Raw genomic sequence first — 27,360 nt, 5'->3', positions numbered from 1 at the left:
CCATATTGCTTCCCATCAGGACATTGGCCAAACCCAGCAAGGCTGCAGCACCTGTTGCCTATCAGCACTCTAGGGAGGTGACTTAAGAGGCTGGGTTTTCCCACACCAACCTTAGTTTGACACAATTTTCTGCTTACTAGGAAAAATATGCCACCTGAATTGCATTCAAGGGATATCTACTTTGCTTATAAGGAATGCAAACTGGAAGAAAGCTGGAAGTAGGGTGTTTTCAGTACTCAGACTCTATATCAATCTTTTCTGAGCCTGGTGACATCTATATGTTTGGAACTACAACTCCCGTCATTCTTAACTAGCACGACCTGTGCTCAGTGATGATCAGCGCTGTAGCCAAAAAGTTCTGGAGGGCACCAGATTGGGGAAAGCTGCTCTACATAAACAAAACTAGTCCAGGTTTGCCCTGTGTAATGTGAGTCCTGAATTATCTATTTCTTAATCACTTGTTTAACTTGAAACAATATTTCTTTTTTGCTGCTTATTTTTTCTTTCCATTCCAAGTTTGCTTATGAATTGGACTTATTTCTGATATTTTATTCTCTTAGACACTAAATCTGCCCACCACTCCACACAGTTTTTGCATACAAGTCCTGTGAAATATGATTTAATACAATAACAAGAAGAATTATTGAAGGCTGTAACTGTAAAACTCAGGATTCAAGAGGCTTGCTTCAGAATAAGAGGTTGAACCATACTAAATCTATTTTCCATTATTTTTCTGAAAGTAAAACCACTTTGGACTATCCGTAGCAAATGTGACTCAGACCCTTTTTTTCAAACTTGCAATGTAGAATTGTGTTCTGAATGTGCCTTCCATATTCTATTTCCATATCTCCGTGTTCCAAAGGGGTAGCATTTTACAAAGAAACAGGAAATACCAAACAAGACCTCAGCTCACTAAGCTGGAATAACCGATTGGCCATGATTCTGGCATACAGCAAGAGGTTACAAGAGGCATTTGTGCAAACAGGAAAACAAAGATGAAGAAGGCTTTTTAATCTCAGAATTTGAGAAGTGCATCACACCGCTGCATGTGACTGATGGAAGCTATAGTTCAAAACAACTGGAGAACACTAGGCTGAAGGAAGGGAAAATGTACAAGAGTCTATTTGATATGATTAGAACTTGGGAAGTCAAGTAGAGACTGCCTTAGGTTCACAGTGGCAAAATGGAGATGTGCAGCCTACTCATTGATAACACCTGTGTTCTACACAGTTTTTCCTCTATATACAGAGAAGGCATTCATGTGGGAAAATGTCCTATAGTCCTGGATTTGGCTTTTGAAATGAAAAGAAGTAGCAGCAAAGAGGTAAGCCAGAGACTCATGTTTCTACTTTCTTCTCTTCCGACAAAATATCCAAAGATATTTGCCCAAGGAGCTGCAAGTATAGCTCACCCAAATAACTTCCTCTTTGGACTGTGACGTCAAATATGTGAAAAGCTGATACACAAAGCACACCTACAAAAGAACGCAAGAAGAGCCTAGTTGCTGGATCAAGTCAAAGTCCCATCAAGGTGCTTATGCACTCTAACCCTAACCCTCCACACTTGCAATTTTGTGTTTGAAGGAAATGCTACTTGATATCATTTCTAGTTTCATGGTCTTGGAGCAACTTGTTTTTACAGCTTCGTAGCATGTCAGAGGTAAACAAAGAAGAAGAAAAGGAGCAGCAACAATACTACTATGGCAAAAGGTTATTTATAGCAAATTAAATCCTGGTACCCCAGAACAAGCAAGCAAAAACTAACCTGAGTGATAGAACAGGATGCAACCAACTCATCAGAAAAAGGAGAGACTCCCCACTGCCCCCCCAAACCTTGCAGACTACTGCTCCACATAAGAACCTGTTTCTGTATTTTCCTTTCAGAATGGAGGCAATAACCTTATTTGCCATCCCAGAGATGACGCTGAGGAACAGTGGGAATGGTATTGCTGTTGGTAAACAGTTTGCCATTTGACATCTATAAGCCCACAACAGCAAAGCTCCAATTTCCTATGAAGTGTTTTTAACCTTTTGGTATGTGTGTGTCCTTTGGAGATCTTGGCCTATATTATCTCAAAACTCTATTATAGTTAAAGAATACATCTCCTCCTAGACACTAATCTCTTTTGGTTTCCCTGGAACACTTAAAGTGGAGCCCCAAGGAGCCAAATAGCCTTTCGGGGCTCAGCACTCCCATTCAGCCATGTAGAGGAAGGGCTATCGCTCTGTGCGAGGGCCCCTGCTTTGTATGCAGAAGGCTCCCAGTTTGATATCCGGCATCTTCTGCTAGAGTTCCCTGCCCCAAACCCTGGAGAGCCACTTCCAGCCACCGAGCTGGAGGGACCAATGATCAGATTCAGTGTAAGGCAGGTTCCTACAATCCTATCCAATTGATATTTCACAGAACTAGAAATGGGTTTCCAGGCATCCCTGCGGTTTTGCCCTCATTCCCTCGGAACTGCTATGCAAAGATTCTGTTAATTCAGAAAGACACAGTGAAAACAAAGCAAGACACGATCAGCTTCAGCTTGAAACCGGATTTTATGTTTCAAAAATAACTTAGTCCTGCCTGAGATGATGAGGGACGAGAGCTGGTTTGGCTCCTCCATCTCTGCCCTTGATTCAGTAGGGCTTGCTTCACACATGGCTCTGGCGGCAGCACAGTTCCTGACGGAGAAGACAGAAAGTCTTTCTGCCCGGCAAGTCACATGGTTTCGAGCGAGGAAGAGGATTTCACCAACATGGTCTGTAGGAGTCGTTCCCCACAAACGGCTTCCTATGTGAAAGGATGAGCATTCAAGCCTGCCTTTCTGGCGGCAATGATGCCACAAACAGGTAGCTTTGTGGCGCTGAGCAAATCCCCACATGCCAGCCACAAATCCTTCACCTAACAGATGGAACCATGTCCTACCTTGCAGGCCTGTTGTAAGGGCAAAAGCAAAGACTGGAATTTTAAAATTCTATCTCAATTCGACACCAGGTCCCCTGTAGCCACAGTTTGGAACTGAACTCAGCTCAGAGGTTGTAGTTCTACACAAGCTTAGCTCAGCACCTGTCTTTCATTTATACTAGCCACTGAAGAAAAGGAACATCATGCCTGTCTACAATATCTCAATTCATATCTTTTGGACTTGGAAGCCAAGTTTCAGTTTTTAGTGCATAGGAACTCCGCTACAAGCATTCAAGAAAGTGATTTGGGATGGTGGTGATGGAAGGATAGATATAAGCAACTACTTGCATAAGACTTGTATATCTCAACACCAATGCATGAATTTTGAAAAGCTAGGTGGCTTTCTGACTCACCAATCAGCTTAGAAAACAAAAAATGCAAGACAATGTGCCAAAGAGCATTAAAAACCGATGAAAACTGACTAGGCCGAGTAAACAAAAACCCTTCACCTATTAACAGAATCCCTGCATTAATGACGGACAATTGTCTCACTGAAGGAGAGAGAGGCTGTGCCTGGTGTCAGAGCTTAGCTACCCCACTGGGATGTGGTCTGTAGCTGCCAGCTGGCTAAATAGGGAAAAGATGGAGGTTGTGAACACACCATACGTTTAAAGCACATTCAAAGCCCAATAATCCGGGCAGCTGTAGTTTGTTAAGGCTGCTGAAAATTGTAGCTCTGTGGGGGCAAGCTAAAGTTCCCAGGATTCCTGCGGGGAGGTGCCTTAAAGACATGGTGTGCACACAGACAGAGACTCTACTAAGTGTCCTGCAGCCTCAGCAGGTGAACAGGACAAACACCAGCGAAGCCGCTCGATTTAATGTGCAGTATAGTTAATGCACTCTGCAGCATGCAGAGCTCCCTTTCTCCTCCTTGGCACAATTCAAGAGTGTCAGGACATTTTGGGGGAGCATATCTTGACCCTTCTTTCCTCACTATGTTCCATCATGGAATGTGAGTTCAGAGCAGGATGGAGATATGGAAAGCATATACAAGCCTCCTGTGCCCCTGCACTGGGGGGGGGGGGAGGCTTTCTGTTATGCCCTTCTGTTCCCACAGTGAACTGGACTGAAACTTGGGGTTGCACCCAACTAAATCCTACTAAATCAGAGCAGATCCACAGAGCAGACTTCAGTTAGTGGGGCCATTAATTTCAATGGGTCTAACATTAATGAGCAGGCCTAACACTAGAGACCCCCCACCAGATTTTAAATAGAGGGCATGGATATGCCAACTAGTACCATGGAGGGTAATGAAATGCAGGTAGAGTGGAAATGGAACAACCACAAGGAAAGCCAAACCAAGCTTACTCAATTCACCAGCATTCCCACCTGACTCAAATTCCATGCTACTTTGCGTCCACTGCTACCAGGAGAAGAGTATGTCTAGGAGCCCAGCCCAGGAGCAAATTTTGCCAAGCGCACCTTTCGAGACCTCAGCTGCAAAATTCAACTACGGATGTCTGCCGGCTCTTCACAGACCGAAATATGGAAACGGCGCCCCCAAATATTGCTGCCCAGAGCAGCTGGTTTGCAAAGCTTATGCAGCACTGTTTTGCAAAAGGAGAAAGTGGGGGGAGCCACCCCCAAGTTTGAAAGGCCACCTGGCTTAGTGCCATGTATCCCAAGAGGCTGAGCGATGGAAGACCTTCTGGGAATTTGAGTAAAATCAGATGATAGCGCGAGGCAATTGCCCCTCGTGTTTTGCATCTTTCGGCAGATTTGCAAGGGAAAGTAATCGTAACCGGCGTTCGTACCAAGACACACAATCAGCTGGATTTTTTCTCTACCACTAGATGGCGCTGCAGCCTTTCGGTGATCCTTCTCCCAGGAAGGCTAGAAAATTACGCCGCTGACTCCTCCGCTTTGCTTTTTGTGAAGACTCCTGACACAGTCCTTCAGTTTGCAGATTTCCTATAACGAGGACTCATTCGCGGAGGCAGTGCGTCTTGAGGAAACACTTTGGAGGGAAGCTGAAGCAGGCTATACATGCAGCAGAATCAAGTGGCAGAAAGGGCCATAAGGAACAGGTGACAGGTGTGCGGAGGTGACGCTCCCGGGGGAAAAGATGCTGCTGCTGCAAATGTTGGCATATCAAGGAGAAAGAAGCGAGCTCAGACTGGTGCCTATTGTGCCGCTTGCTGGCAGGTTATTTTTTGAAGCGAAAAAGGTGACCCCTTGCAGCCTGAAAGGATACAGTCTACCCTACAAATTCAGGACTATACCACCTCATTGTTCCTACCTGGGGAGGCAGAGAACAAGAATGCCTTCTCCTGCACGAGAAAGAAAAACCTTCAGCTGCTAATGCCTTGGAAATTAGGAGCAAGGGTAGCTGCTTTGTACCGAGCAGACCTTTGATCCTTCCAAATTAGTATCGTCTCCAGTGACATGGCAGTGGCTCCCCAGGGTGTCAGACAGGGGATCTGCCCTGCCCTACCTTGAGATGCCAGGATTTGAACCAGGGACCGCTTGCATGCAAGACCGATGCTCTTACCACTGAGCTAAATCCCCAAACTAAACCCTCACCTTCATATTCTTGCTAATCTTTAATGTGTCCATAGGTCATTCACTAGAGGAGTTTCACCCCCCCCCCACAATTTTGTTTTGGTGCTGTGGTTCATACGGAAGGAATGCGCACAACACACAGGCAGCCGAAGGGAGAATGCAAGACAGCACAAACTACAGGGTAGATATAGCCAAGTATTCATTTATTAACAAAATAAGACTTACCAGGATGGAGCTCTTATCACCCAAAATGATCCGCAGCCTTCCGCGCTGCGTTAAGACTGGGGGTGGGGTGGGGTGGGCTCCACAACCTAATGACAGTTCCATTCCCATAGGTCAAGATAAATTGGGGGATTAGGGAGGATTGAATGGTGTTTTTTTTGGTATGTAGATTTGAGCCTGCAGTTGAGGATGCAACCGGCCCCTTGGGGCTAGCCGGACTCTTTATAAGGATCCAGCTTGAACTAGGCTAAGCAAAAGTTATTTTGAGTTCTTCATTTGGTGCATGTTGGGGGAAAACAGGTCTTCAGTTCCAGTCCCTCGAGGGTGCTTGCCAATTTTATTTAAATCCAGGTCTTTAAAAACAAAACAAAACACCAAAATAAACAAAAGAGCCACCTCAAAAAAATTGTGGTAGGTGTCCCCGTGATGGATCAACTTGCTCAGCACTCTTTCGGGGCTTCAAGTATCATCAGCAACATCCAAGCACCAGGATAACTGGCACATCAGCCCTTGCCTCTCCATACAGGGCACCCACCAACTCTCAAAGCTCAGAGCACCTGACTTTATGGAGAAGAGAGAGGGCACCCGACTTAAGATGGAGTAGTCCTCAGAACCAAAGCCGGCGGCAGAGGCTGGGGTCCTTCCTTGCTTACAACCCATCAGCAAAGTGCATCTCACCACCGCATGGCAAGTGATGCTCTTACCATCCTGCAGCTAGAACAAAGCCACAGAACATCTCCCAGCTGACCTCCCGCCGCCCCTTTCCTCAGAACACAATACACAAAAGGACAAAAAAAAAATATAATTACATTTCTGATAACTGTACAAAAGGGGGGAAAACTATTTCCTTTAAAAAAAGAAAAAAGGGGGGAGGAAACAAAGGAGGGAGGGATGCATTTTGTTGAGAATCATGCAAATGGTTTATGGGGGATCAAGAGATTTTTTTTAAAAAAAGAAAATTATAGGGGGTTAAAAGAAAGATAAAAGAAAACACAATTGAGAGCCCCCACACAAGCAAAAAGAGAGAGAGAGAAAGATTTAGGTTGGGTACTGTTATAATCAATATTATTTTTTTGGGAGGGGGGACACAGACTTTTTGCATACCATTGATTCATTGGTGTATTAATGCACTTATAATTCCCAGCGTTAAGCTAACATACAGTAAATAAATACATAGTCCCAGGACGAGGGCAGGAAAAGAAGAGGGAGAGGCGGCAGACACCGGGAAACTATAGTTACTGATATCCAAGTGCAGAGGCTGAGGTTAGTCTTTGGCCATAAAGGGCATATGGAGAGTAGTAATGTCCAGCTGCGGGCAAAGAGGGCACAGGCAACGCCCCGGCCGTGGGCAAGTGGCTCTTGCCATAAGGGTGGTACCGGTTTAGTCCCAAAGTGTGCGGGCTTCTCAAAGACAGCGATCCTGGCAAGGAGCTGGGGCTCCCGGGGCCGGCGGGTGGGAGATGCAGGTGGCAAGATGCCGCGGACCCCAGCCCAGAGGTAGGGTAGCCAGCCAGGAGTTTTTCTGCCCCTGGCAGTGTCGTGTGGGTCCGTAAGTGGGCCAGCAGTTCCTCCGAGGTGGCAAACCTCTTGTCGCAGGGTCCGCTGGCAGACACCCAGTTGCATATGTGGGGAAGGGTGTCGTTCTGGAGCATGAAGCCGTACGTGTAGAGCGGGTGGCCCGGCAGGCTGGGTGTGGCGCTGGAGAGGGTGGTGTGCAGAGGGTGTGTGGGGTACACCAAGGGATATCCGCTTTTCAGGCTGCCCGGGTCGTGCACGCAGCTGGAGCAGTTGCTAGTGCCCAAATGCGAGGCGCTGTGGTAGCTCAGGCAATAGGGGTCGCGGCATAATCCTTGCATGAAGGAAGGGGGAGAGGCCCCCGTCAGAGGGCTGGAGCTGGGGGGCTTGCCCGGTAACCCCAAGGCGCCAGGCAACTGGCTGCTCACCAGGCTGGTTTTGGTAGGGTCCAAGCTGGGCACAAACTGGGACGGGTAGCCAGCATAGGCCCCGACGATGGAGCCGTGGTAGCCGATGCTGGAGGGCGGCAAAGGAAACACCGAGTGTCCCGGCTTGTATGGGGACACCGGAGCCACGTGGCCCGCGCTCAGGGCCGGAGGCTCCGACTTGCGCCCGGAAGCGGCCTCGGTATGAGCTCCGGGCTCCGCGCTACCCGCGCCGCTGCCCGCGCGGCTGCTACTGCCGCCGGCTCCTTGCGCGCCGTCGGGGCTGGCCTTGGCGGACATATCCATCTCCTTCTTGTCGTCGGCGCCTTTGCAATCCGCGTGCTGCGGAGAGCTGCCCCTCGAGCCGCCCGGGGAGGAGGAGGTGGAAGAGGACGAGGCGGTGGCGGCGGCTGCTCCGTGCGGAGGGAAAGGAGGGCAGGCGGCGCTGGGCACGCGGAAGCCCGTCTTCTCCGCGCCCGGCCCGGCCTGGTTCGGCTGCCCGCCGCCGCCCTCCTTACGCAGATCGCCGCCTTTGGAATAAGGCTTGAAGCTGGACTTGTCCTCGGTCGGCGGCTCGCCAAGCTGCTTGAGGGCGCCGCCGCGGCTCCCGGACTCCTTGTCCGGCCCGGAGAGCCCGGCCGAAGCGCCGGAGTTGAGTTTGGAGGCGGGCGGAGGGTCCGGCTTGCCGATCTGCGAGCAGGTTTGCGCCAGCAGCGCCAGAGGGCTCTTCTTGGCGTCCAGCTGGGGAAGGCAAGGCAAGGAGGGAGACAGAGAGGCTGGTTAGACCACGCAGAGCTGGACGCGTCGGGAGGAACTGCGCCCCCACCGCCAATACAACACCCACCCAAAGGACAGGCAACGACTCGGAAAGGCCCCCGGGGCGCACCGCGGAGATCCCGCAGACGGTGCCCCCTTCCCGGCCCTAGTTGCAAAAACACTCCCGCCCCGACTCCCCTACTATTTTAGGCTACCCCCCTTCTTTTTAGGAGCGCCACCCTTACGGAAATTCCCTCCGGCGGAACCGGACGGAAGTTTCCCCTCCTGCAAACCCCACAGACGAGCAGATCCGGCCCGGGTTGGTTCACTCTCCAGACGGGCGATCGGCTCATGGAGGGTCCGAACCCGGGTGAAAGATTCTCCCAGGAACCGAGAGACCAGCAGCCTCGGCGATTCACACCCGCTGCCTATCCCCCCCCAACCCCGCTCCTTCCCACCCCGATGGATCCCGCGATCACCCGCCTTTGATCCACAAAGGCTCCGGGCGCGCGCAACGATCGCCCACGAACCTTGCCTCGCAAAGTTCGGCCCGGGAGATCGAGGAACGAACAAGCGATTCCTCCGCCGTCGGAATTTGTGTTAAAATCACAGAACTCAAATAACTCTCTTTGCTTGAGACTCTATTTAAAAGGAAAGTCCGGGCGAGGATTTTCTCCCGTCCGGCTCCACAAATTCCGAGAGAGAGAGAGAACAGACGGACTTCTAGTCCAAGGCAGGGCGAGAGATCAGGGTGGGGCTCCCCAAGGGACCGCGGACCGACGCGAGGGAAGCGGGGCGCAGCTCTGGAGGGACGCAGGTGAGAAGCGCCCGGAGGTGCCGGGGGACCCTCCCGTCGCCCAATTCTCCGTCGGGGGAGCGGCGTGTGTGGAGAGGGAGAAGCGAAAGCAGGAACGAGCTGGCTGGCACTGACCTCGATGGGGCTGACGGGCGTGGAGGAGAGGGGCTGCAGGTATTCCGGGTGCAAGAGGTGTCCGCTGTGGGCGCTCAGCATCTTCAGCACCCTGATGGGAAGCCGGTTCGCCTGGCGCAGGGGGTCCTCCGGGGACAGGTGCGAGAGCGCCGGGCACGCGGCTCCCGGAGCCTGGGCTGGAGAGGACGAGAAGGTGGCGGCGGCGGCGGCTGCTACGGCGGCGGCCGCGCTCTTCCCTCCGCTGCTGGTGGGCGATGTCCTTGCGTTAGATCCAGCGGGCGAGCCAGCGCTCATTTGGGGGAGCGGGCCGGGCGGGGGTGGGGTCGGGCCGGGCTGGGGAGGGGGAGGGAGCGGCAGGAGAGGCGAGCTCCGCAGCGCCCAAGCCCGGGCGCCTGGCAGGAGCGGCGGCAAAGACGAGCGCACCGGCCCCAGCGAGACTTTAATGAAAGAATAATAATAATAAAAATAATAAAAACCTCTTTTGGAAAAAAAAAGCCCTTCCCGTTCCCGGAGCCGCACGTCAAATAGCTCCGATCTTGCAGCACACTTCAAAGGCACCGGCCCTGCCCACCAATCGGGGACGTGCCAAGGAGCTCGGGGAGGGGCGATCGGCCGGTGGGGGGAGCTTAGCCTAGTGGGAAGATGTGGGGCTTAAAGGGATCTCGCGCGCTCTCGCGTTTTGGCACCTCGCGGATTGCCGAGGAGCTGCGTTTGCGAAAGGGCGCTGCGCCCTCGCCCTCGCCGGATTGCACCCAGGGGCGAGGCTGGCTCCCCCCCACACTTTCAAAAGGAGGGGGGGTAGGGAGAAAGGCAGTGGGGAAAAGGGTGTGTGTCTATGGAAAACATTGCGCTCACCTTTCTTCACTTAACTGAGCAGCAAAGACTTTTAAGCTTTACCTTCTTTCTTTTTTAAAGGAGGCGGGAATTCAGGAAGAACAAAAAACATGTAATATTCTTTCGTCACTGGAGAAGCGGGTGCGGGGAAGGCACTTACAGTACACATGAGCTGCCTACGCTCTGTGCACTGAAAGTACATGGCTTCCCCCGAAGTATCCTGGGAACTGTAGTTTTGTGCTGGGTGCTGGGAATTGTAATTCTGCTAGGGGTAAACTGTGGTTCCCAGGACACTTTTGGGGGAAGTCGTGTGCTTGAAGTATGGTGGTGCGTATGCAGCCTTGCAAGCCTTTTCCAGCACATCCTTTCTATGGGTTGTTTCCAACTAAGCTCAGAGTAGACCCATTGAGGTTAATGAACCTCAGTTAGTCAGGTCCATTAACTTCAAGGGGTCCACTCTGAGTAGCGCTAGCATTGGAGGCAACCGGATGTTGTGTTTATTGAGTTGCTCTCTCTGTTTGTTTTGCTGGTACTGTGGTTGTTTTGGGCTTCCTTCCAGGAGGAAAAGCAGGAGATAAGCACCGCATGAAAAAAAGAAAAGAAAAGAAAACGAAAGGTCACGGGTCTAAAATATGCTCTTCCGAAGCCAGTCTGTTGGTAAAATAGCTAAGAATGTGGAATGGTGAGCTTCAAAATTAAGAACATAAAAAGACTGAGCCCTGAAGGACAGTGGCGTAGCGTGGGGGGTGCAGGGGGGGGCCCGGCCGCACCGGGCGCAACATCTGGGGGTTAGGGTTAGGGGGTGCAAATCCACGGGTTAGGGGGCGCAAATTACTTGCCTTGCCCCGGGTGCTGACAACCCACGCTACGCCACTGCTGAAGGATCAGACCAGCATCCTGTTCTCTTGGGAAACCCTCAAGCAAGGCCTGCTTGCAACAGCAGCCTTCCGGCCACTTGTGCTCGGGCCCATCCCATAATATGGATTCACTAGAGGGCCTTTAGAATCAGCCACTGTGGTCTCTGCATTATGGGGCCATCCTAGGCACAGGAACACAGGAGGCTGCCTTCTGCCTATCCCATGGGTAGGCAAACTAAGGCCCGGGGGCTGGATCTGGCCCAATCACCCTCTAAATCCTGCCTGGTCTGGGAATCAGCGTGTTTGTACATGAGTAGAATGTGTCCTTTTATTTAAAATGCTTCTCTGGGTTATTTGTGGGGCATAGGAATTCATTCATACCCCCCCCCCCCAAATATAGTCCGGCCTCCCACAAGGTCTGAGAGACAGTGGACCGGCCCCCTGCTGAATAAGTTTGCTAACCCCTGGGCCCTAGCCAGACCATTGGTCCATCTAGCCCTCCACTGTGCACACTGATGGGCAGCAGCAGCAGCAGCAGCTGTGCAGAGTTTCAGGCAGGGGGCATTCTCAGCCCTTGCTGGAAAAGCTGAAGATTGAACCTGGAGCTTTCTGCATGCACCTACCCTTTGGAACCCCCTGTCTTATTGACACCAGGCAGCACCTTTTTGTTTTTGCTCAAGCCTATCCAGACATGTAGATAGAAGTCACCTGTGTTGTACTTCTTTTTTGCTACTGTTGTTTTTAATCGTATGGAATAATTTTTGAAAAACTTGTTTTTTTAAATTGATAATTTTATTTTTTAGTTTTGTAAACGGATTTGAGGGTTTTTGTTTACAGTCGAGTGGTATATAAAACTTATTAAACGAAATAGATGGACATAAAGGAAAGCAGATGTTGTGCCTCTGAGCTACCACATATTTACTTGAAAGAAAGTCTCACTGGTCAGACCTTCAAACCTCAGCTCAGGTATCTTGATTTGTTTGTTTTTTAACCCACTCCCCCCTTTTGGCCTTCTGTGGCAGCCAAGCAAGAGTGTCAGCTTGGTCCCACGGGGCTGTGGGTACCATGCATGGCCCTGGCCCCAAAATTTGTGGGTGCCCGGCTCCTTCATGGGGAATTTTGTGGGTATTTGGGTACCCAGGGCTCTAGGGAGTTGGTACCTATGTGGCCAAGTGTCCTGTTTTACAAAGGGCAGTCCTCAAATGGCATCCTCCATTTGGAAGGCTGTCTGGTCCAAGCCCAGTTTAAATGGAAGGAGCCATAAGAAATTAGAGCAGGGGCTGTGAAATTGCCCATCAAGGATTAGCACTTGAAATGCAGACTGAGCGGGCACATACAGTAGGTCATCTGGGTGGCACTCAGTCTCATAAATTCTGAGCACATTATAAAGCATGGGGAACTGTCATTTGTTAAGGGTGCTGGGAATTGTAGCTCTGTGAGAGTAAACTATAGTTCCCAGGATTGTATGATGGACGCAATGTGCTTCAAATCTATGCTGTGGATATTCTGTAATATTCTACAGCCTTTTAAATGCGTCTGCATTTTCTGTTTTGTTTTAATTATTAACTTGTTTTTATCCTATATTTTATTCTGTGAACTGCCCTGATATCTTATGAAGAAGGCGCCATATGTAAATCTAATAAATAAAAATAAAATGGCCTGGCCAGAGTCTACCCCACTATGGGGACACATATTTCTATTTCTGTTTGAGTAATTCTTTCCGGATTTGCATCTAGGTGTATAAAGTAGCATATGCAGATTTTGTGCAAAGCTCTGCCCTCCTTTGTTCGTGTGTTAATGATGCATAACCAGACTCCATGCTAGGTTGCAGGGGTCTGTGGAAATGGTTGCCCACTCCCCCTTTGGCCTCCCCACTCATAACAAAAACAACCAATGATGAGCAATTCAGACAAATTTAAAACACTCCTGAAAATTGGGTCTCACTGGGTTCCACCATTATTAGGACAAAACAGGAATCCCTGGTCTATTGGAGACATTGGCAAATACTTCCCCTTTTATGCGGAAAGGAGTCAGCAGATGCGAGCTCTTGTCCTTCTTTGGAACTGATTGGGCTTTTTCCAGAAGGCTCTTTCCCAACTTTGGGAAATATGGCTGTAGAGACAGCTATGGCCCCTACTATGGGGTAGATTTGCAGCTACCTAGACTCTCCATGGGAGGGTGGGGTGACCTTTGTAAAGTTTACAGTGAATGGGCAGTGCCATGCAATAAACACAAATCGCTCCACCCACAGTAATTAGGCTTGGAAACAATTTTCAGTTGCAGCCAATGGAAGGCTCTTTTCATGACTAACTGGCGTGTTTCCAGCAAAATCCTACTCGGCTCATGTCCATCCATTTCAATGGGTCTACTCTGAGTAGGACTAAAATTGCACATAACCAATGCAGGAGCTTGTCTTTGAAAGGAACCCATGGAATGGGAGGTAGGACTTTACAGTGCTGATGAGACCAGAGAATTTCCAAGGAAATGAAAATTCACTTTAGGTGGCCATGAATACTACCAAGTTCTTACCGTCTAGCATGCAATACTTCAGGGCTGTGGGGAGAAAAGCAATCACAAGTTGTCGGAGAATAATTCAGTGCAGAGATAGAATCAAGTAGCGGTCAGGTAGATTGATGAGTGTTGCCGACAAGTGGAAAGCAGGCATGAATGGCACCCAGAGCAGCAGAGAATATTGCCATAAATCTAGGCGGCTGGGACGTTTCCAAAGGCAGGTTCACACACAATCATTTCAAAGTGATGGCTGACACCACAAAGCCACTGTGAGATGTCTGAGTTGCAAATGCTTCTCAGGTATGTGTCCAGACACAAGCTTAGCAATTCCTTCAAAGTCACAGCTGAGTCAAGTGGCCGTGGAGCTAGGATTTCAGCATGTGCCCGATATGAGTTAGAGCACTCACGTGGCTGGGCATAGCTGAGGAAAAGTGGCTCTAGCAAACTAACCCCCACCACCCCCAAATGATGAGCTGTAACCAATGCTAGTCATACTCAAAGTAGACCTGTTGAAATTAAGAGGTCTTAACTTGGACCCACCAATTTTAATGGGTCTCCTCTGAGTAGGAGTTTGTGGCTACAACCCTGTTGTGTTCATGGATATTATACAGTAGGACCATAGCTGCAGGGTTTCTTATGGGAAACTGTGTTATTATAAGTGAATCCTGCAAGAAAATGCTGCAGAATATGCTTACTTCCTGACAGTAGTGCTCCTATCAGCCATTCACAACAAGCAGCCACACCTCCTTGCAAGTTGTTCTATTCCTTTGTCCACATTTTCATTTTTTGTTCCCAGCTGACACTCAGTGTTCTGTGACCACTAAGCATGAATAGTCCCCCCTTGGGCGATATCTCCCTTGCTTTTCTGTGGCCCTGTATTATCCCCAATCTTGTCTACACAGCATTTGAATTTGCTACTTGATGGGGATGAATGTTGTGGTTGTATTGAGAGCTGGCCATTGGCTGCCTGAAGCAAACAACAAGATGGTGCCATGGTGCCTGGAAAGAGGAGACTGAGAGGAGATACAGTAGCCATCTTCAAATATCTAAAGGGCTGTCACATGGACGAGGGAACCAATGGCTTCCAGATAAACAAAAAGGAGATTCTGACGAAACATCAGGAAGAACTTTCTGACAGTGAGAGCTGTTCGACAGTGGAACAGTCTCCCTCAGGAGGTTGTGGACTCTCTTTCATTGAAGGTTTTTAAGCAGAGTGTAGATGGCCATCTGTCATGGATGCTTTAGCTGAGATTCCTGCATTCCAGGGGTTTTGAATAGATGGCCTTTGGTCCCCTTCCAACTCTACAATTCTACAATTCTCTGATTCCTCATACAGAAGCCGACCAGGCGTCATTATTGGTGACAGGACAGAATCCTGCACCACAACAGAGGGCAACAAGCTGCATGGCATACAGAACCCCCAGCATCCAGTAATCAAGATGTCCACCTCATGGGCCAATCAGGGCCAACCCCTACCATTACAGTCAAACAGTAGGGCCGGCCCTGATTATCATGACATATGATGCCATCAACCTACGGGGTGCTCTATGGAGTTGGAAAGATGGGCAAGTTCCTATCTCCAAAGGTTTCTATCAATCTAAATGGATGGATGGGAAAATAAGGGGAGGGGGGGAGGAAGGAATCTGGACACATCTGGTTATATTAAAGGTAAAGGTACCCCTGCCCGTATGGGCCAGTCTTGACAGACTCTAGGGTTGTGCGCTCATCTCACTCTATAGGCTGGGAGCCAGCACTGTCCGCAGACACTTCCGGGTCACGTGGCCAGCGTGACGAAGCTGCATCTGGCGAGCCAGCGCAGCACACGGAACACCGTTTACCTTCCCGCTGGTATGCGGTCCCTATTTATCTACTTGCACCCAGGGGTGCTTTCGAACTGCTAGGTTGGCAGGCGCTGGGACCAAACGATGGGAGTGCACCCCGCCGCGGGGATATATTAGTTATCGCCAACTAAGTTCTTCTTAAAGTAGACCCGTTGGAACTATTGAACCTGAATCAGCCATGTCCATTGACTTCAATGGCTCCACTCTCAGTTGAACTAGCAATGGATACACCTAGCGGTACCTGAAGTTCAATTCCAGCTGACAATGAGAATTAAAAGGTGGTCTCCGGTGGTGCAATATATCTTACTTGGCAGATATATAAGAATATAAATGGTAAAGCTGGAGTTGAATGGCAATAAGACATACCTTTAAGTATACCTTTATCCTTACGCAGTAGCAGGCTGGTGATAACTGCTGGGATGATTTTATCAGTACTTGTAGTTTGGCAGGGAACAGTTTGCAAGAAACAGTCCTAGATAGCACAAATATTCTGGCATTGGTGAGCTACGTGAAACATGTCTCAATGTAACCCACAAGTGATGACATCAAACTTCTTGTTGAATTATAATTCAGCTGTTTCACATTGTATTCTTCCTCTGAAGTTCCTTTGGCATATATGTGTAAATAAATCTTATATTACAAAACACCAATCAGTCTCCAGTAACCCAATTCCAAGGAAACCAAATCCCAAAGTAAGTGCTGGAACCTCAGCAGTCGGATAATTGAGGTGTGCAAAGCAATATATTATTTTCAATTATGGTTAGCCTGTTTCCCCCAAGGGAGGCTTCTGCAATTTTATATCTGGGAACAAATTCACTGGTTGAATTTCTGTGGGCTTGAAGTCCTTGAGTCCAGCCCTCAGGCCTTTCTCTCCATGTTCAGTTCAGTGTGTTCTGCGTGATTATTCTGAAGCAGACTTTGCCAACTTGATGCCCTGCAGATGTTTTTGGACTATAGCTCCCATCAGCTCCAGCAGCATGGTTGTGTTGGCTGGGGCCGATGGGAATTGTAGTCTAAAACATCTGCAGGGCACCAGGCTGGCAAAGGTTGCCCTGAAGGACGTGGTTTGGAGAATCATGGCCTCAGTCAGATGAATTCTCATGTATAAAGGAAGCATTATATCAGCCAGCACAGACTGAACCAGTCTGTCAGTCCATAGGGTGGAAAATTGAAAGGGTGAGTACATGGTATGTTTGGGGTGATGTAATTGCTACGATATTTAAAAATAAAATTAAAAAAACCCCATGGCTTATCTGGAACAAATTACCCGCTGAAACACCAGTAAACCTGCCTCTCTGATTGGCATGCCACACCACTAACAGATTTATAACTCAGATTGTTTGACAGTTTCCTACTTCCTTTTATGTATTTCTAAGCGACGGCGTGGAATTTGCCAATGGAACACCACACGGCAATTGTTGGCTGAGCGGCTGGGCAGGATGGAGATGAAAAGGCTTCCAGGAGAGCTTTCCTGACTGTGAGTAGACACATCGCAGACCTACGAGCGTCCATTCCTAGGAATCAGAGCCTTGCCATTTCTTCCCTAAATCGCAGAACACAGGTTTTAGGTTACCGCTACCTCCTGAAGAAAAGAAAAGGAAAAAAAAGCCGAGCGAGCAAGCTGTATAATTAATCATATTAGATCCTGGCAGATGCTTTAGTTTGCAACAATGTTGCTATTATTAAGCATCTATGGCCGCCCATTACAGCCGGGGCCCACGTGCTCAGAGTTCTGGGAAGGAGGACTTGGCAGGCCTCCCCTGAGCGAAGTAGGCTTGTCACATGGCATGCTTCAAGTACCACTTTCCCAACCACAATCAATCACTCCGCTTGTCGGATCTGTCAGTTCTACCTCATTGCGAGACCTTTCTCTGAAACTGACCGCAAGCCTGATTCGAACCGAACGGCGGTGATGGCAGGGATGGGAGTTGGCTGTGTGTGTGTGTGTTTTTTCCTCAAAGGGGAGCCATTCAAGTTCAGGAGAGAAGCAAGAACAAAGCTGGGGAGGGAGGGAGGGAAGGGAAGGGAAGGAAAGGAAAACAGCAGCAAAGCAAAACATAACAATTGCTTAAGAGTAATTCAAGTTGGAAGAAAATGACAAAGAAATATGCATGCACAAAGGTGGGGCAGGTAATGAGATGTGAATGACTCCTTTCACAGGTACGGATGGGTGAACATGCCCCATTTTGGTTTCTCCCAGTTTCTGATTTTCCCAATGCTTCAGTTCTTCACATTTCTGCATCACTTTTCTGCCTTTTAACCAACTACTGTATTTTTCGCTCTATAAGACGCACCAGGCCACAATATGCACCTAGTTTTTGGAGGAGGAAAACAAGAAAAAAAATATTCTGAATCTCAGAAGCCAGAACAGCAAGAGGGATCGCTGCGCAGTGAAAGCAGCAATCCCCCTTGCTGTTCTGGCTTCTGGGATAGCTGTGCAGCCTGCATTCGCTCTATAAGATGCACACACATTTCCCCTTACCTTTTAGGAGGGAAAAAGTGAGTCTTATAGAGCAAAAAATACGGTAACTAACTAACTAACTAACTAACTAACTAACTAACTAACTAGCTAGCTAGCTAGCCAGCCAGCCAGCCAGCCAGCCAGCCAACCAACCTAACTCATTGAACATTTTCAGCATTTTAATGTGAATTCCTGCTAATATGCAAATTTTCACAAGATAGTGCCTGTTTTGGTTGGAGAACTGTAGTGCAGAATTCAGAGGAATACGAATTTCAGAGACTGACTGCAGTTTGGCTTGTGTGAGGAAATCTCAGGAAGTCTCATTTAAGTGGATTCACCTTTAAACGTGTGTGCTGAGCCAAATTTCTTCCATTTACCTGTCCCCTCCTGCTCCACAAAAAACCTAGAGCTCACAATAGCAAAGACAGTAATGATTATGATTCTGTACCATTTCTGTATCATAATGTAACTAGGAAGCAGCAAATGGACTTGAGGCATGGAAAGTTTTGAATCTACTAATGCCTACATCTCTAAGTCATGCTGGCTGGATGACCAAAGGAGATGGGTTCTGTGCATGGGCAGGAATCACACAGGATCTTTTCAGGTCATTTTCATAGCCTCTGTTCTTGCTGCTGAAGAGATAAGTCATTGTTCAGTTTTGCTTTTTGTTTTGTTTAAGCAGCTTGTCTCTTCAGCAGCTGGAACAGGGATGAGATGATAGCTGGTGATGTAAGAGGATTCCAGAGCAATGAGAAAATGAATGGTGGAGCTGGCCCAAGACATTTTGATGCCTGAAGCGAAGCACCAAATGATACCCTCCCTATACTAGGGAGGTGGTGGACAAAATGTAAACAGTCTTGTTGCACTAGTTCAGATGTAGCTCCTTGACTTTATGTATTCCCCTAAATTCTGGCTCCTGAAACAGAATGCTTCACCATAGCAGAACTGACACAGTGGGATATGAAGAAGTTTCATCAAATGTGATCAAAGGCTCATCTGGCAATCCCCTTTCAACAATAAAATATGGACACAATCGAAAGCGTTTGATATATGGTTTTAAATCTTAGGCTATTACATATTTCTTCAGTCATGAGTTGCGCTAGCCACTGCCAGAGGTTGGATACTGGGTTTCGGGGCAGCTTTATGACATTTGGCATATCAGACAAGAAATGTATTTGGGAGTTTCTGGGCTGTCAGAGTTCCTAAGATATTGCACCCTATTTTGTGTACGTGTGTGTGTTTCCTATTGCCAAAAATTCCTCTAGCCAACTTGCTCTTCCAATGTGGTTTATTTTAGCTGCCTACTTTATTCCAAAGTCCCTTCACTATCTGAGAGTTTATTTTGCTGAAAGCATCCAAATGTATAAGAATAATTAAAGCACCCTTGTTTTGATGGCTCCCAGGGACATTTTTCTTAATGAATAAGAGTGTCCAAAGCTGGCAATCAAGAGGAAAGGTAGTGAAACAATGAGCAGGGACTGTCGCTACTTTATTGCCAGCTCAAGGTAGTTTCAGCAGCAACAAACTGTCATCAGGAGATCAAAGATGATGATGAATGCTGTTCAACAGACTATTATGGGGAATTATTATTTCTGATGATTCCTTCGTTTTAAACATACACTCTGCTTCTGCTATCCTGAGCATATGGGCAATTCATCCAATAACCTCATTGGTAGAGCATCTGATGCAGAGAAAGATACGTATAAGCCAGCTCACCCTTTTCGTGCGGCGGTATTGCAGGATGGAGGAGGGAATTCAAGCCGGCTGTGCCCTTCCAGATTGGTGGAGAGGGCATAAGCCCCACCCGCCCATCAGGAACGGTATCCTGGCCTGCTCCCTGCTTTGGCAAATGGGGATGCAGGCCAGGGCTTGGACTGTGCCAGGGGCAGAGCCAACACAGTCAATGGTGGGCTTCCCTCAGATCCGCCCCTTGCCCATTTAAGCAGCCAGCACCTGGGGGCTCAGCCTGTTTGTTCCTGCGCCGGGTTTCCCTGCCCACCTACCCTGGGTTTAAGCTGATAGTCAGTGACTTTCCTGTGGCTACAGTGGTTGCCATCCTTCAAGGGGCCGGGTAGGAATTTTTCCACTGGGCTAATTGGCACTGACCTGGTGGTTTTGCCTACTGGATAGCAATCATCACAACTGGTTGGGCAATGGGGCAATCCTTTGTTTTGGATGGAGGGGAGGTTGTAGTCTCTGCCTGCCCCTCCAAACGCTGGGGTATCCCATGAAAGGGATCTGGGGGGAATGGATATGTCTGTGTGCCCAGGCGGGGGCCAGGGCTGAAGGCACTCCTCCAGATGGCAGTCCCTGTGGGGGATCACCCTATGTAAGTTTTAGGAGCCCCCACCTGGATCGACCACGCGTCACTTCTGGCAGGTGGGCTGGAAGTATTTTGATTACCCCATGCCCAAGCCAAACCTCTTTCATCCGTATTCAATAAAGTTATGGCCTGTTTTGACCCCAAACCAGTCTCATTGGTCTCTTGTTATTTGGGTTGGGGTATGCGAAGTCTGATGCCTGGTCCTACTAGACAGCTTTTTATAGTCCTCGTGGCTGGGGAAGGGCTGCACTTCAGTGGCAGAGCACAAATAGCTTCAATCCTTGTCATCTCCAGGTGATTTTGGGAAAGACCCTGTCAAAAACCTTGGAGAGTCAGTCAGATAATAAAGATGTAGATTTGGAACGACACAGCTTTCCATATTCCTGTTGCATACTTTTGTGATTTCTTGGAAAGAAAAGGCAACACAATAGAAAGTGCCTTTAAAAAAGAGTATATGACTTAAAAGGAAAAGCAAATAAATGGATAATGGAAATCAAATCAAATCCAGCATTAACTCAACAGAACATAAGGCCTCCCCCCACCCCAGGTTCTTAGACATGATCTTTCAGAGTGATTTAATGACCGATTTTCTAGCTCTGAAAGATTGTTATGCATAGGGGAAGGCACAGTGAAGGACTTAGCCCATTTCCATGTGCTAAAAGCACTCTTTGCATCTCACAAGTCTGTAATTTGAACATAAAAAACTCAAGGTGCACAAATGGTGCACTTGGATTGTTCAAACTGCTTGTTTCCATTTTCTCATGATACACCATTCGCATGTGAAGACAAACAGTCCTCACAAGACTTATTTATTTTTTTATTGAGTTTATATCCTGCCTTTCTCCCAAGGCAGTTTACAACATTTAAAAACCTCTTGTCAGAGTGGCACATGCTCTGTTTATCTCCTGCTTGAACTACTGCAATGCTCTCTACGTGGGGCTACCTTTGAAGGTGACTCAGAAAATACAATTACCTAATCCAGACTGATGACTGGGAGCGACCACCAGGACTGTGTAGCTCCGGTCCTAAAAGATCTACATTGGCTCCATGTATGTTTCCAAGCACAATCCAATGTGTTGGTGCTGTCCTTTAAAGCCCTAAATGACCTTGGCCCTAAAGGAGCATCTCCACCCCCATCGCTCAGCCCGGACACTGAGGTCCAGCTCAGAGGGCTTTCTGGTGGTTCCCTCCCTGCGAGAAGTGAGGACCAGGCAGAGGGTCTGCTCGGTAGTGGAATGCCCTCCTATAAGATGTCAAGGAAATAAACAGCTATCTGACTTTTAGAAGACATCTGAAAGCAGTCCTATATCAGGAAGTTTTTAATGTTTGATGTTTCACTGTGTTTCTTATATTCTGTCAGAAACCACCCAGAGTGACTGGGGCAACCAACTCAGATGGGCAGGGTGTAAGTAATAAATACGAATACCAGTGCTTTTTTCGAGGGTGTGTGTGCAGGGGGACGCATACCCCTAAACATTTTGTGAATCTAAGATTGGCCTCATTGAGGGGCAGTATTTCAATATGAGTAGGAAAATGAGAATATCCCTAAACATTTTTTTTTAGAAAAAAAGCACTGACTAATACTAATACTGATACTGATACTAATTGTTTGTTGTTGTTATTAAACACAAAATAATCAACATGAATTAGCCTTCCTTACAACTAGTCCAGGCGGTGGCACCCCTACCTTGTCCTTAGTTTCTGTGTAGCCCAGGAAGGAGGGTAGTACTAGAAGTACCTGGGTCTGCCTGCCATTGACTCTAGCGCCACCTACTGTTGACCTCCTGGCTTACACCCTACCAGACCCAATGGACTTTAGCTGCCACTGCCATGGGAAATACTGTAGCAGTTCCTTTGTGCATCATTGGCTAATGTGATACGCCTGAAGTCGTCTTGGATGGAAAGCCACTGTGGCTCTTCCCCTTATAAGGGGTTCCAGAGTTGGGGCACGGCAAGGGCATTTGCTTCCACCTTCAACAAGAACTGCACCCCCTCCAGCCCCTCACCCGACTGTTTGCCCTGGTGGTTCCTTGAAGGAAAGCCACTTTCCCCAAGTACATTCCAAGTACAGCTGAACCATATATACTAGAGAACAGAACAAGGCTGTAATTTTTAGTGTGCTTACTTAAAAGTTCGCTCTACCAAAATCAATAGGACTTAACTTCAGAGAAAAGACCTTGAGGATGGGAGCGGTAATGTGAAATATGTTGTTATTTGTCGAATCATGTGAGGCAAAGCTTGCCTTGGGCCTTGTGGGAGGGACCCCACACTGTGGCTGCTCTCCAGACCATAGCTGTCAACATTTCCCCTCTTTTAAGGGAAATTCCCTTTTTCTGAATAGGATTCCTCGCAAGAAAAGGGAAAGTTGACAGCTATGCTCCAGACCGCCCTCACCCCTTTGGAGACGGGAAGGATGTTGGTGTGGGAAGTAGTGCCAGCTCCAGGAAAAAAACCAAAATGGGGAGGGACATGGAAGTGATAAAGTGCCTTCAAACAAACCCCTCACTTCCTTTCTGCCCTCTGCCCTTGCTCAAATTCCCCTGCATTTCCTGCTTCCTCCTCTTCTTCCTGCAGACAGTACAATCTTCCTCCCTTTGCCCTTTTGGATCTGGCTTGAGGCTTGGCTGAGCAGCTCCCAGTTCCAGATCTGAACTCTGCTGCTTCCCACTTTCCCTTTTCCCCATGTAAGGAGGCTCCACATGTACACACACGCAAACACACACTCTCTCTCACGTGTTTGCAAGCCTTGGTGTTCTCCTGAGCCTGCTGATACCCCTTTTCTTTCTTCTGCGTGGTACCGTTTTGGGGACATAATGATTGGCATGTGAGCCAGAACTTTGGTGGTATTAACAGGAATGATAAAAAGAAAGAGACAACAGTTCCAGTAGGGAGAGTGCTGCTTGGGAGGACATATTTCCTACCCATTATGTTCCTATTAAATTCCAGGCCATACGAGGCCTCATGTACCTTAAGGCATAAAACAGAAGGGAAATTTTTACCTGGTACTGTTTATCCCATCAGGCCTGTGATGGACAGGGATGGGGAAAGCGGCACATGGTGAAGTTTTCTGTTTTGCGGAACAAACGACCTCTTTGGCTACCCAGTGTTCAAACTTTCATGCAGTCATTTGGGCTCCATACACTGAAATGCAATTCCGCCCGATGAGGGACTTTTGTTTTCTCTCTCCCTCTCCTGCATTTAAGATCTTTCAGCAACTTGTAATTACATGTTGGTGAGATTTCCGTGTTGAACACATAGATTAGGGTGTCCGTCACGCCTTGCACATATTTCCGGCCTTGTTCCAGTAGTTTAAAGGCATTCCACACACAAAAAATGGGTTTTCAAAAGGGCTTCTCCACCCACCCCAATGATAACCAATGTTTTGTTTTGTTTTTTCACTTGAAAGAATGAAAGAAAAAACACACACACACAGAGGCTGTAAGTGATGGCAAGAGACCACTGGAAAAGATCCATCAATAACAGACCTGTCTGCAGAGTCACTAGCACAGGAAACATGTCAGTAATGATGGATAAAGGAGTAACACTGACTTCCCCAAGTGATTTTTGTGGTGGCCAATGCCCTAACTCTTTGAAGGAAGCTATCATCATCAGTGGCAAACTCATGTTTTCTCATTACACATATCCTAAAACAGTTTTTTTTTTATTAAAAAAAAGCCTTTTGAAAAGCCAGGATATGATGGACACTTTGGCTCCATGCGCCGTATATATTTAAAGCAGTATCACACCACTTTGAGCAGTTGTGGCTTCCCCCAAAGAATCCCGGAGACTTTGGTGTACAAAAACAACATAGAGCTAGTGAAACTTTGTAATAAAAGCAAGCAGCATGATAAAAGAACTGAAAAAGGTGAAAACAGGAACCGAGGAATAACAGGGCCTGATCTTGTGGGTCTGGCGAATCCTGGGCAAAATGCTATGTCTGAAGCAACCAATAGATGATGCTTCACATTCCGCAGGGACCATGGTAGAAGATGCCTGTCATGGTATCCTGTTGTCAAAGTCACACCTGTGCTTTTAAAGAAACACTTTGTTCAGAAGGGTATTTTATTTTGGCAGGGCATATCCTTTCTTCTTTCAAATCTGATCTTCATATATTGAGGAAGGAAGAGATTTCTGTTGCAAATTTCCTGCAGGAGACTTCCTGGTCCTTTAATCAGCTACTTCCTATTCTGGGTCCTCCTGATGCTTTACACTTAGTTCTGCTCATGATTTTCCAACTGCCCATCATAATGTGCCATTCCCCATTCCTGTTCACCCCATATATTTCAGGATCTACCCCTGAAGGCTTCATGACAGGGTTTCCCAGTCTCTTCCAGACTTCTTCCCAAACCGATTCTTACCCTTTGTTCCATTTCTCACCTTTTCAGTTTCCACTGCAGCTGATGTCGAGCTCCTTGTGCTCACCCACTCGCCATTCCTCCCTGGGGAAATGGTAATTGGTCAGTGATGGAGTGTGTGCTTTGTATGCATAACTTACCAGGTTCAAGCAGAAGAACATAAAACGAGGCCTTCTGTATCAGTCCAAGGTCCCACCCAGTTCATCCTTCTGGTCTCACAGTGAACGGCCAGTCAGATATGTCTGGAAAACTGACAAGTAGGTTGGGTCCACAATAGCACACTCACACCCATAATCCCCCAGCAAATGGTACTGGAGGTACCACATAGCCATGATGACTGGTGGCCATTGGCAGCTGTATCCTCCATGGACTTGTCTAATGTCCTTTTAAAGTCCATCAAGTTGTTGGTCATCACTACAGGTCATCACTACAGGCACCAGGTGTGATGGCCTGGGACTCGGGCTCAGACTCAGAGCCAGAGGAGTCTCGGTCCGCACTGGATACTTTGCCTCAGGTGGCAGCTGAACCGAGTCTGGGGCCTGATTCTGAAGAGCCCCAGTCTGCACAGGTTCCCTTGCTACAAGCACCAGCTGGGCCGAGTCAGGGGCTTGAACCTCCCCTGGCTCCAGATGTGGGGATGACCTTGTTGCCTCCAGCTGGGCCATCACTTACAGCTGCTCCACTACCAATTGGGTCAGGAGAGGCTGAGGTGGCCTCTGGGTCTAGTAACCCACCCATATCTCCTGAGCTGCAGAGACTCAGGTCTGAGAGAAGGAGAGACCTGAGTACTCGCAGGAGGAGTGCTTGCCTTTGGGCGAGACAGGGAGGTGAGTCATCGGGGGATCAGGACCGGCTGTTACCCCATCAGAAATCAAAGGCTGCCGGACCCCGACCCAGGTTGTGGGAGCAACATTGCTGCTTGCTGGAACCTGCCTGTTACCCTGTGCCTGACCTAGCCTGGTTTCCTGCCTTGGCCCTGTTGGACTGACTCCTCGTGGAATCCTTGGATTTGGGACTGGACCTGGACCGTGTTGCTCGGGTTAACTCCCGGGCCCAGCACACCAGTGGATGGAGTGGATGAGACCAATAGTGGGTCCCACGATCAACAAGGCAGTTTTTGCATGTGCTGTAGAGGAAAATGAGGGGCAGATGGGGCTCACCACCCTGGGAAGGTAGCCCACCTAGGAGAAGGCAAACTCTGATCCTAAACCTCCACTGCTTTGCGGCTGTACTCTTTTTTAAGAAAGGCTTTGGGAGCAAACCCTGAGGAAAAATCCATACCCGCTGTCTTGTGGGACACCTTTGGGAAAAGAAAAGGCTAAGGAGCAAAGCCAGAGTGAGGTCCCTAAAATGGTTGGATGACATTTGCATGCCTCCTTCCAGGAACTCCTGCAGCTGAGCTGGTGCGAAACATATTGCTCTGCTTTCCTATGGACCACAACAGCAAGGCTGAGAGGGGGTCTTGTTGTCTGGACAGCTCAGGACTTCCTTACACACTGCCAGGCTTGCACCCCAGAGAGGTCACTTGGTTGCTGCTCATGTATCAAAAACAACACAGGAAGCAGCAGTTATGAGTTAATAGAATCATAGAATAGTAGAGTCGTAAGGGACCCAGGGGTCATCTAGTCCAACCCCCTTCAATGCAGGAATCTCAGCTAAAGCATCCATGACAGATGGCCATCCAACCTCTGCTTAAAAACCTCCAAGGAAGGGAAGTCCACAACCTTCTGAGGGAGGCTGTTCCACTGGTGAGCAGCTCTTACAGTCAGAAAGCTTTTCCGTTTGTTTGTTTAGTCACAATCTCCTTTCTTGTAACTTGAAGCCATTGGTTTGAGTCCTACCCTCTGGAGCAGGAGAAAACAAGCTTGTTCCCTCTTCCATGTGAAAGGCCATACGATATTTGCAGATGGCTATCATATCTCCTCTCATTCTCCTGTTTCCCAGGCTAAACGTGCCCAGCTCCTTCAAGCACTCCTCGTAAGGCTTGGTTTCCAGACCCAGAGTTACCTGTCTCTGCAGCCACAGCAGGCCCTGAAATTCCCCAGCACATGCTCCAAGCACATGGAGGATGACAACATGCGATTAGGTCTTTTCAGTGGTGGCTCCCAGACTGTGGAATGCTCTCCCTAGGGAGGCTTGCCTGGCACCATCGTTACATATCTTAAGGCACTCAGCATTAAGCAAAAAGATTTATTTTCTGGCCTCCTTCAGTGGGTGGGAGGTCTTATCACTCCTTTAACCCCTCCTTTAAAAAACATGAATGTGTTTTAGATTTATGTGTGAATTATTTTATGCAGGTTGTGATGTATATACTATTTATTTATTGCTGTAAGTTATTTTGAGTCATTTTTTTTAAAATAAGTGATCAATAAGTTTGGCTTCCTCAATAAAATATTTGAGGGGGCTGAGCCTTCACAAAGTTGATATGCGTGTGCTACATCACGTGTTCAATTACTGTATTTTTCGCTCTACAGGATGCACCCAACCATAGGACACACCTTGTTTTAGAGGGGGAGGAACAAGAAACAAAAATTCTCCCCCTCTCTGCTCAGCACCCCTTCAGCAAAGCGGCAGGAGAAACGGAGCCCCTTCCACTTCTCCTGCTGCTTGGCTGAAGGGGCGCTGTGCAGCTCTCCCTCTCTGCTGAAACCAGGAGACTCTTGCTCTCCCGGCTTCAGCAAAAGGAACCTGAAGCCTGTGGAGCGCAGCGGGAACTCGCGCTGCGCTCTGAAGGCTTCAGGCAGCTATCCCTGAAGCCTGGAGAGCAAGAGGGGTCAGTGCGCACCGACCCCTCTCGCTCTCCAGGCTTCAGCGAAAGCAACACGAAGCCTCCAGAGTGCAGGGGGAGCCCTCCCTCTGCGCTTCAGAGGCTTCGCGT

General features: G+C 48.3%; 1 protein-coding gene and 1 long non-coding RNA gene across 4 annotated transcripts; one reads left to right on the top strand and one right to left on the bottom strand.

The window, feature by feature from the left end:
* Window positions 1–5,637: 5,637 nt before the first annotated feature.
* On the bottom strand, window positions 5,638–9,909 carry ZNF703 (zinc finger protein 703). Its single transcript, XM_083480569.1, has 2 exons — window positions 9,301–9,909; window positions 5,638–8,354 (listed from the first exon to the last, which is right to left on the bottom strand). The coding sequence occupies exons 1-2, from the start codon at window positions 9,592–9,594 to the stop codon at window positions 6,909–6,911; spliced, it is 1,740 nt and encodes a 579-aa protein (XP_083336695.1). The 5' UTR covers window positions 9,595–9,909; the 3' UTR covers window positions 5,638–6,908.
* On the top strand, window positions 8,365–26,538 carry LOC310695871. 3 transcript variants are annotated; one of them, XR_014520318.1, is made up of 4 exons: window positions 16,276–16,519; window positions 16,720–16,820; window positions 24,513–24,739; window positions 26,427–26,538. It is a non-coding gene; the product is annotated as an uncharacterized lncRNA (long non-coding RNA). The 3 variants fall into 3 exon arrangements; XR_014520316.1 differs by lacking the exons at window positions 16,276–16,519; window positions 24,513–24,739 and adding an exon at window positions 8,365–9,186; XR_014520317.1 differs by lacking the exon at window positions 24,513–24,739.
* The last annotated feature ends 822 nt before the right edge of the window (window positions 26,539–27,360 follow it).

Source organism: Podarcis liolepis (genome assembly GCF_965112155.1).
Source record: "Podarcis liolepis genome assembly, chromosome: 16".
In the NCBI taxonomy this organism is placed as follows: domain Eukaryota; kingdom Metazoa; phylum Chordata; class Lepidosauria; order Squamata; family Lacertidae; genus Podarcis; species Podarcis liolepis.
Note: the sequence above shows the minus strand (reverse complement) of the source record. Positions and strands in the feature narration are given on the sequence as shown.

Excerpts from the sequence above, each read along its gene's own strand:
- ZNF703 (XM_083480569.1), bottom strand. The coding sequence starts at position 9,594 with ATGAGCGCTGGCTCGCCCGCTGGATCTAACGCAAGGACATCGCCCACC. Across the intron at positions 8,355-9,300 it reads CGCCCGTCAGCCCCATCGAG|CTGGACGCCAAGAAGAGCCC; the intron begins GTCAGTGCCAGC and ends TGCCTTCCCCAG.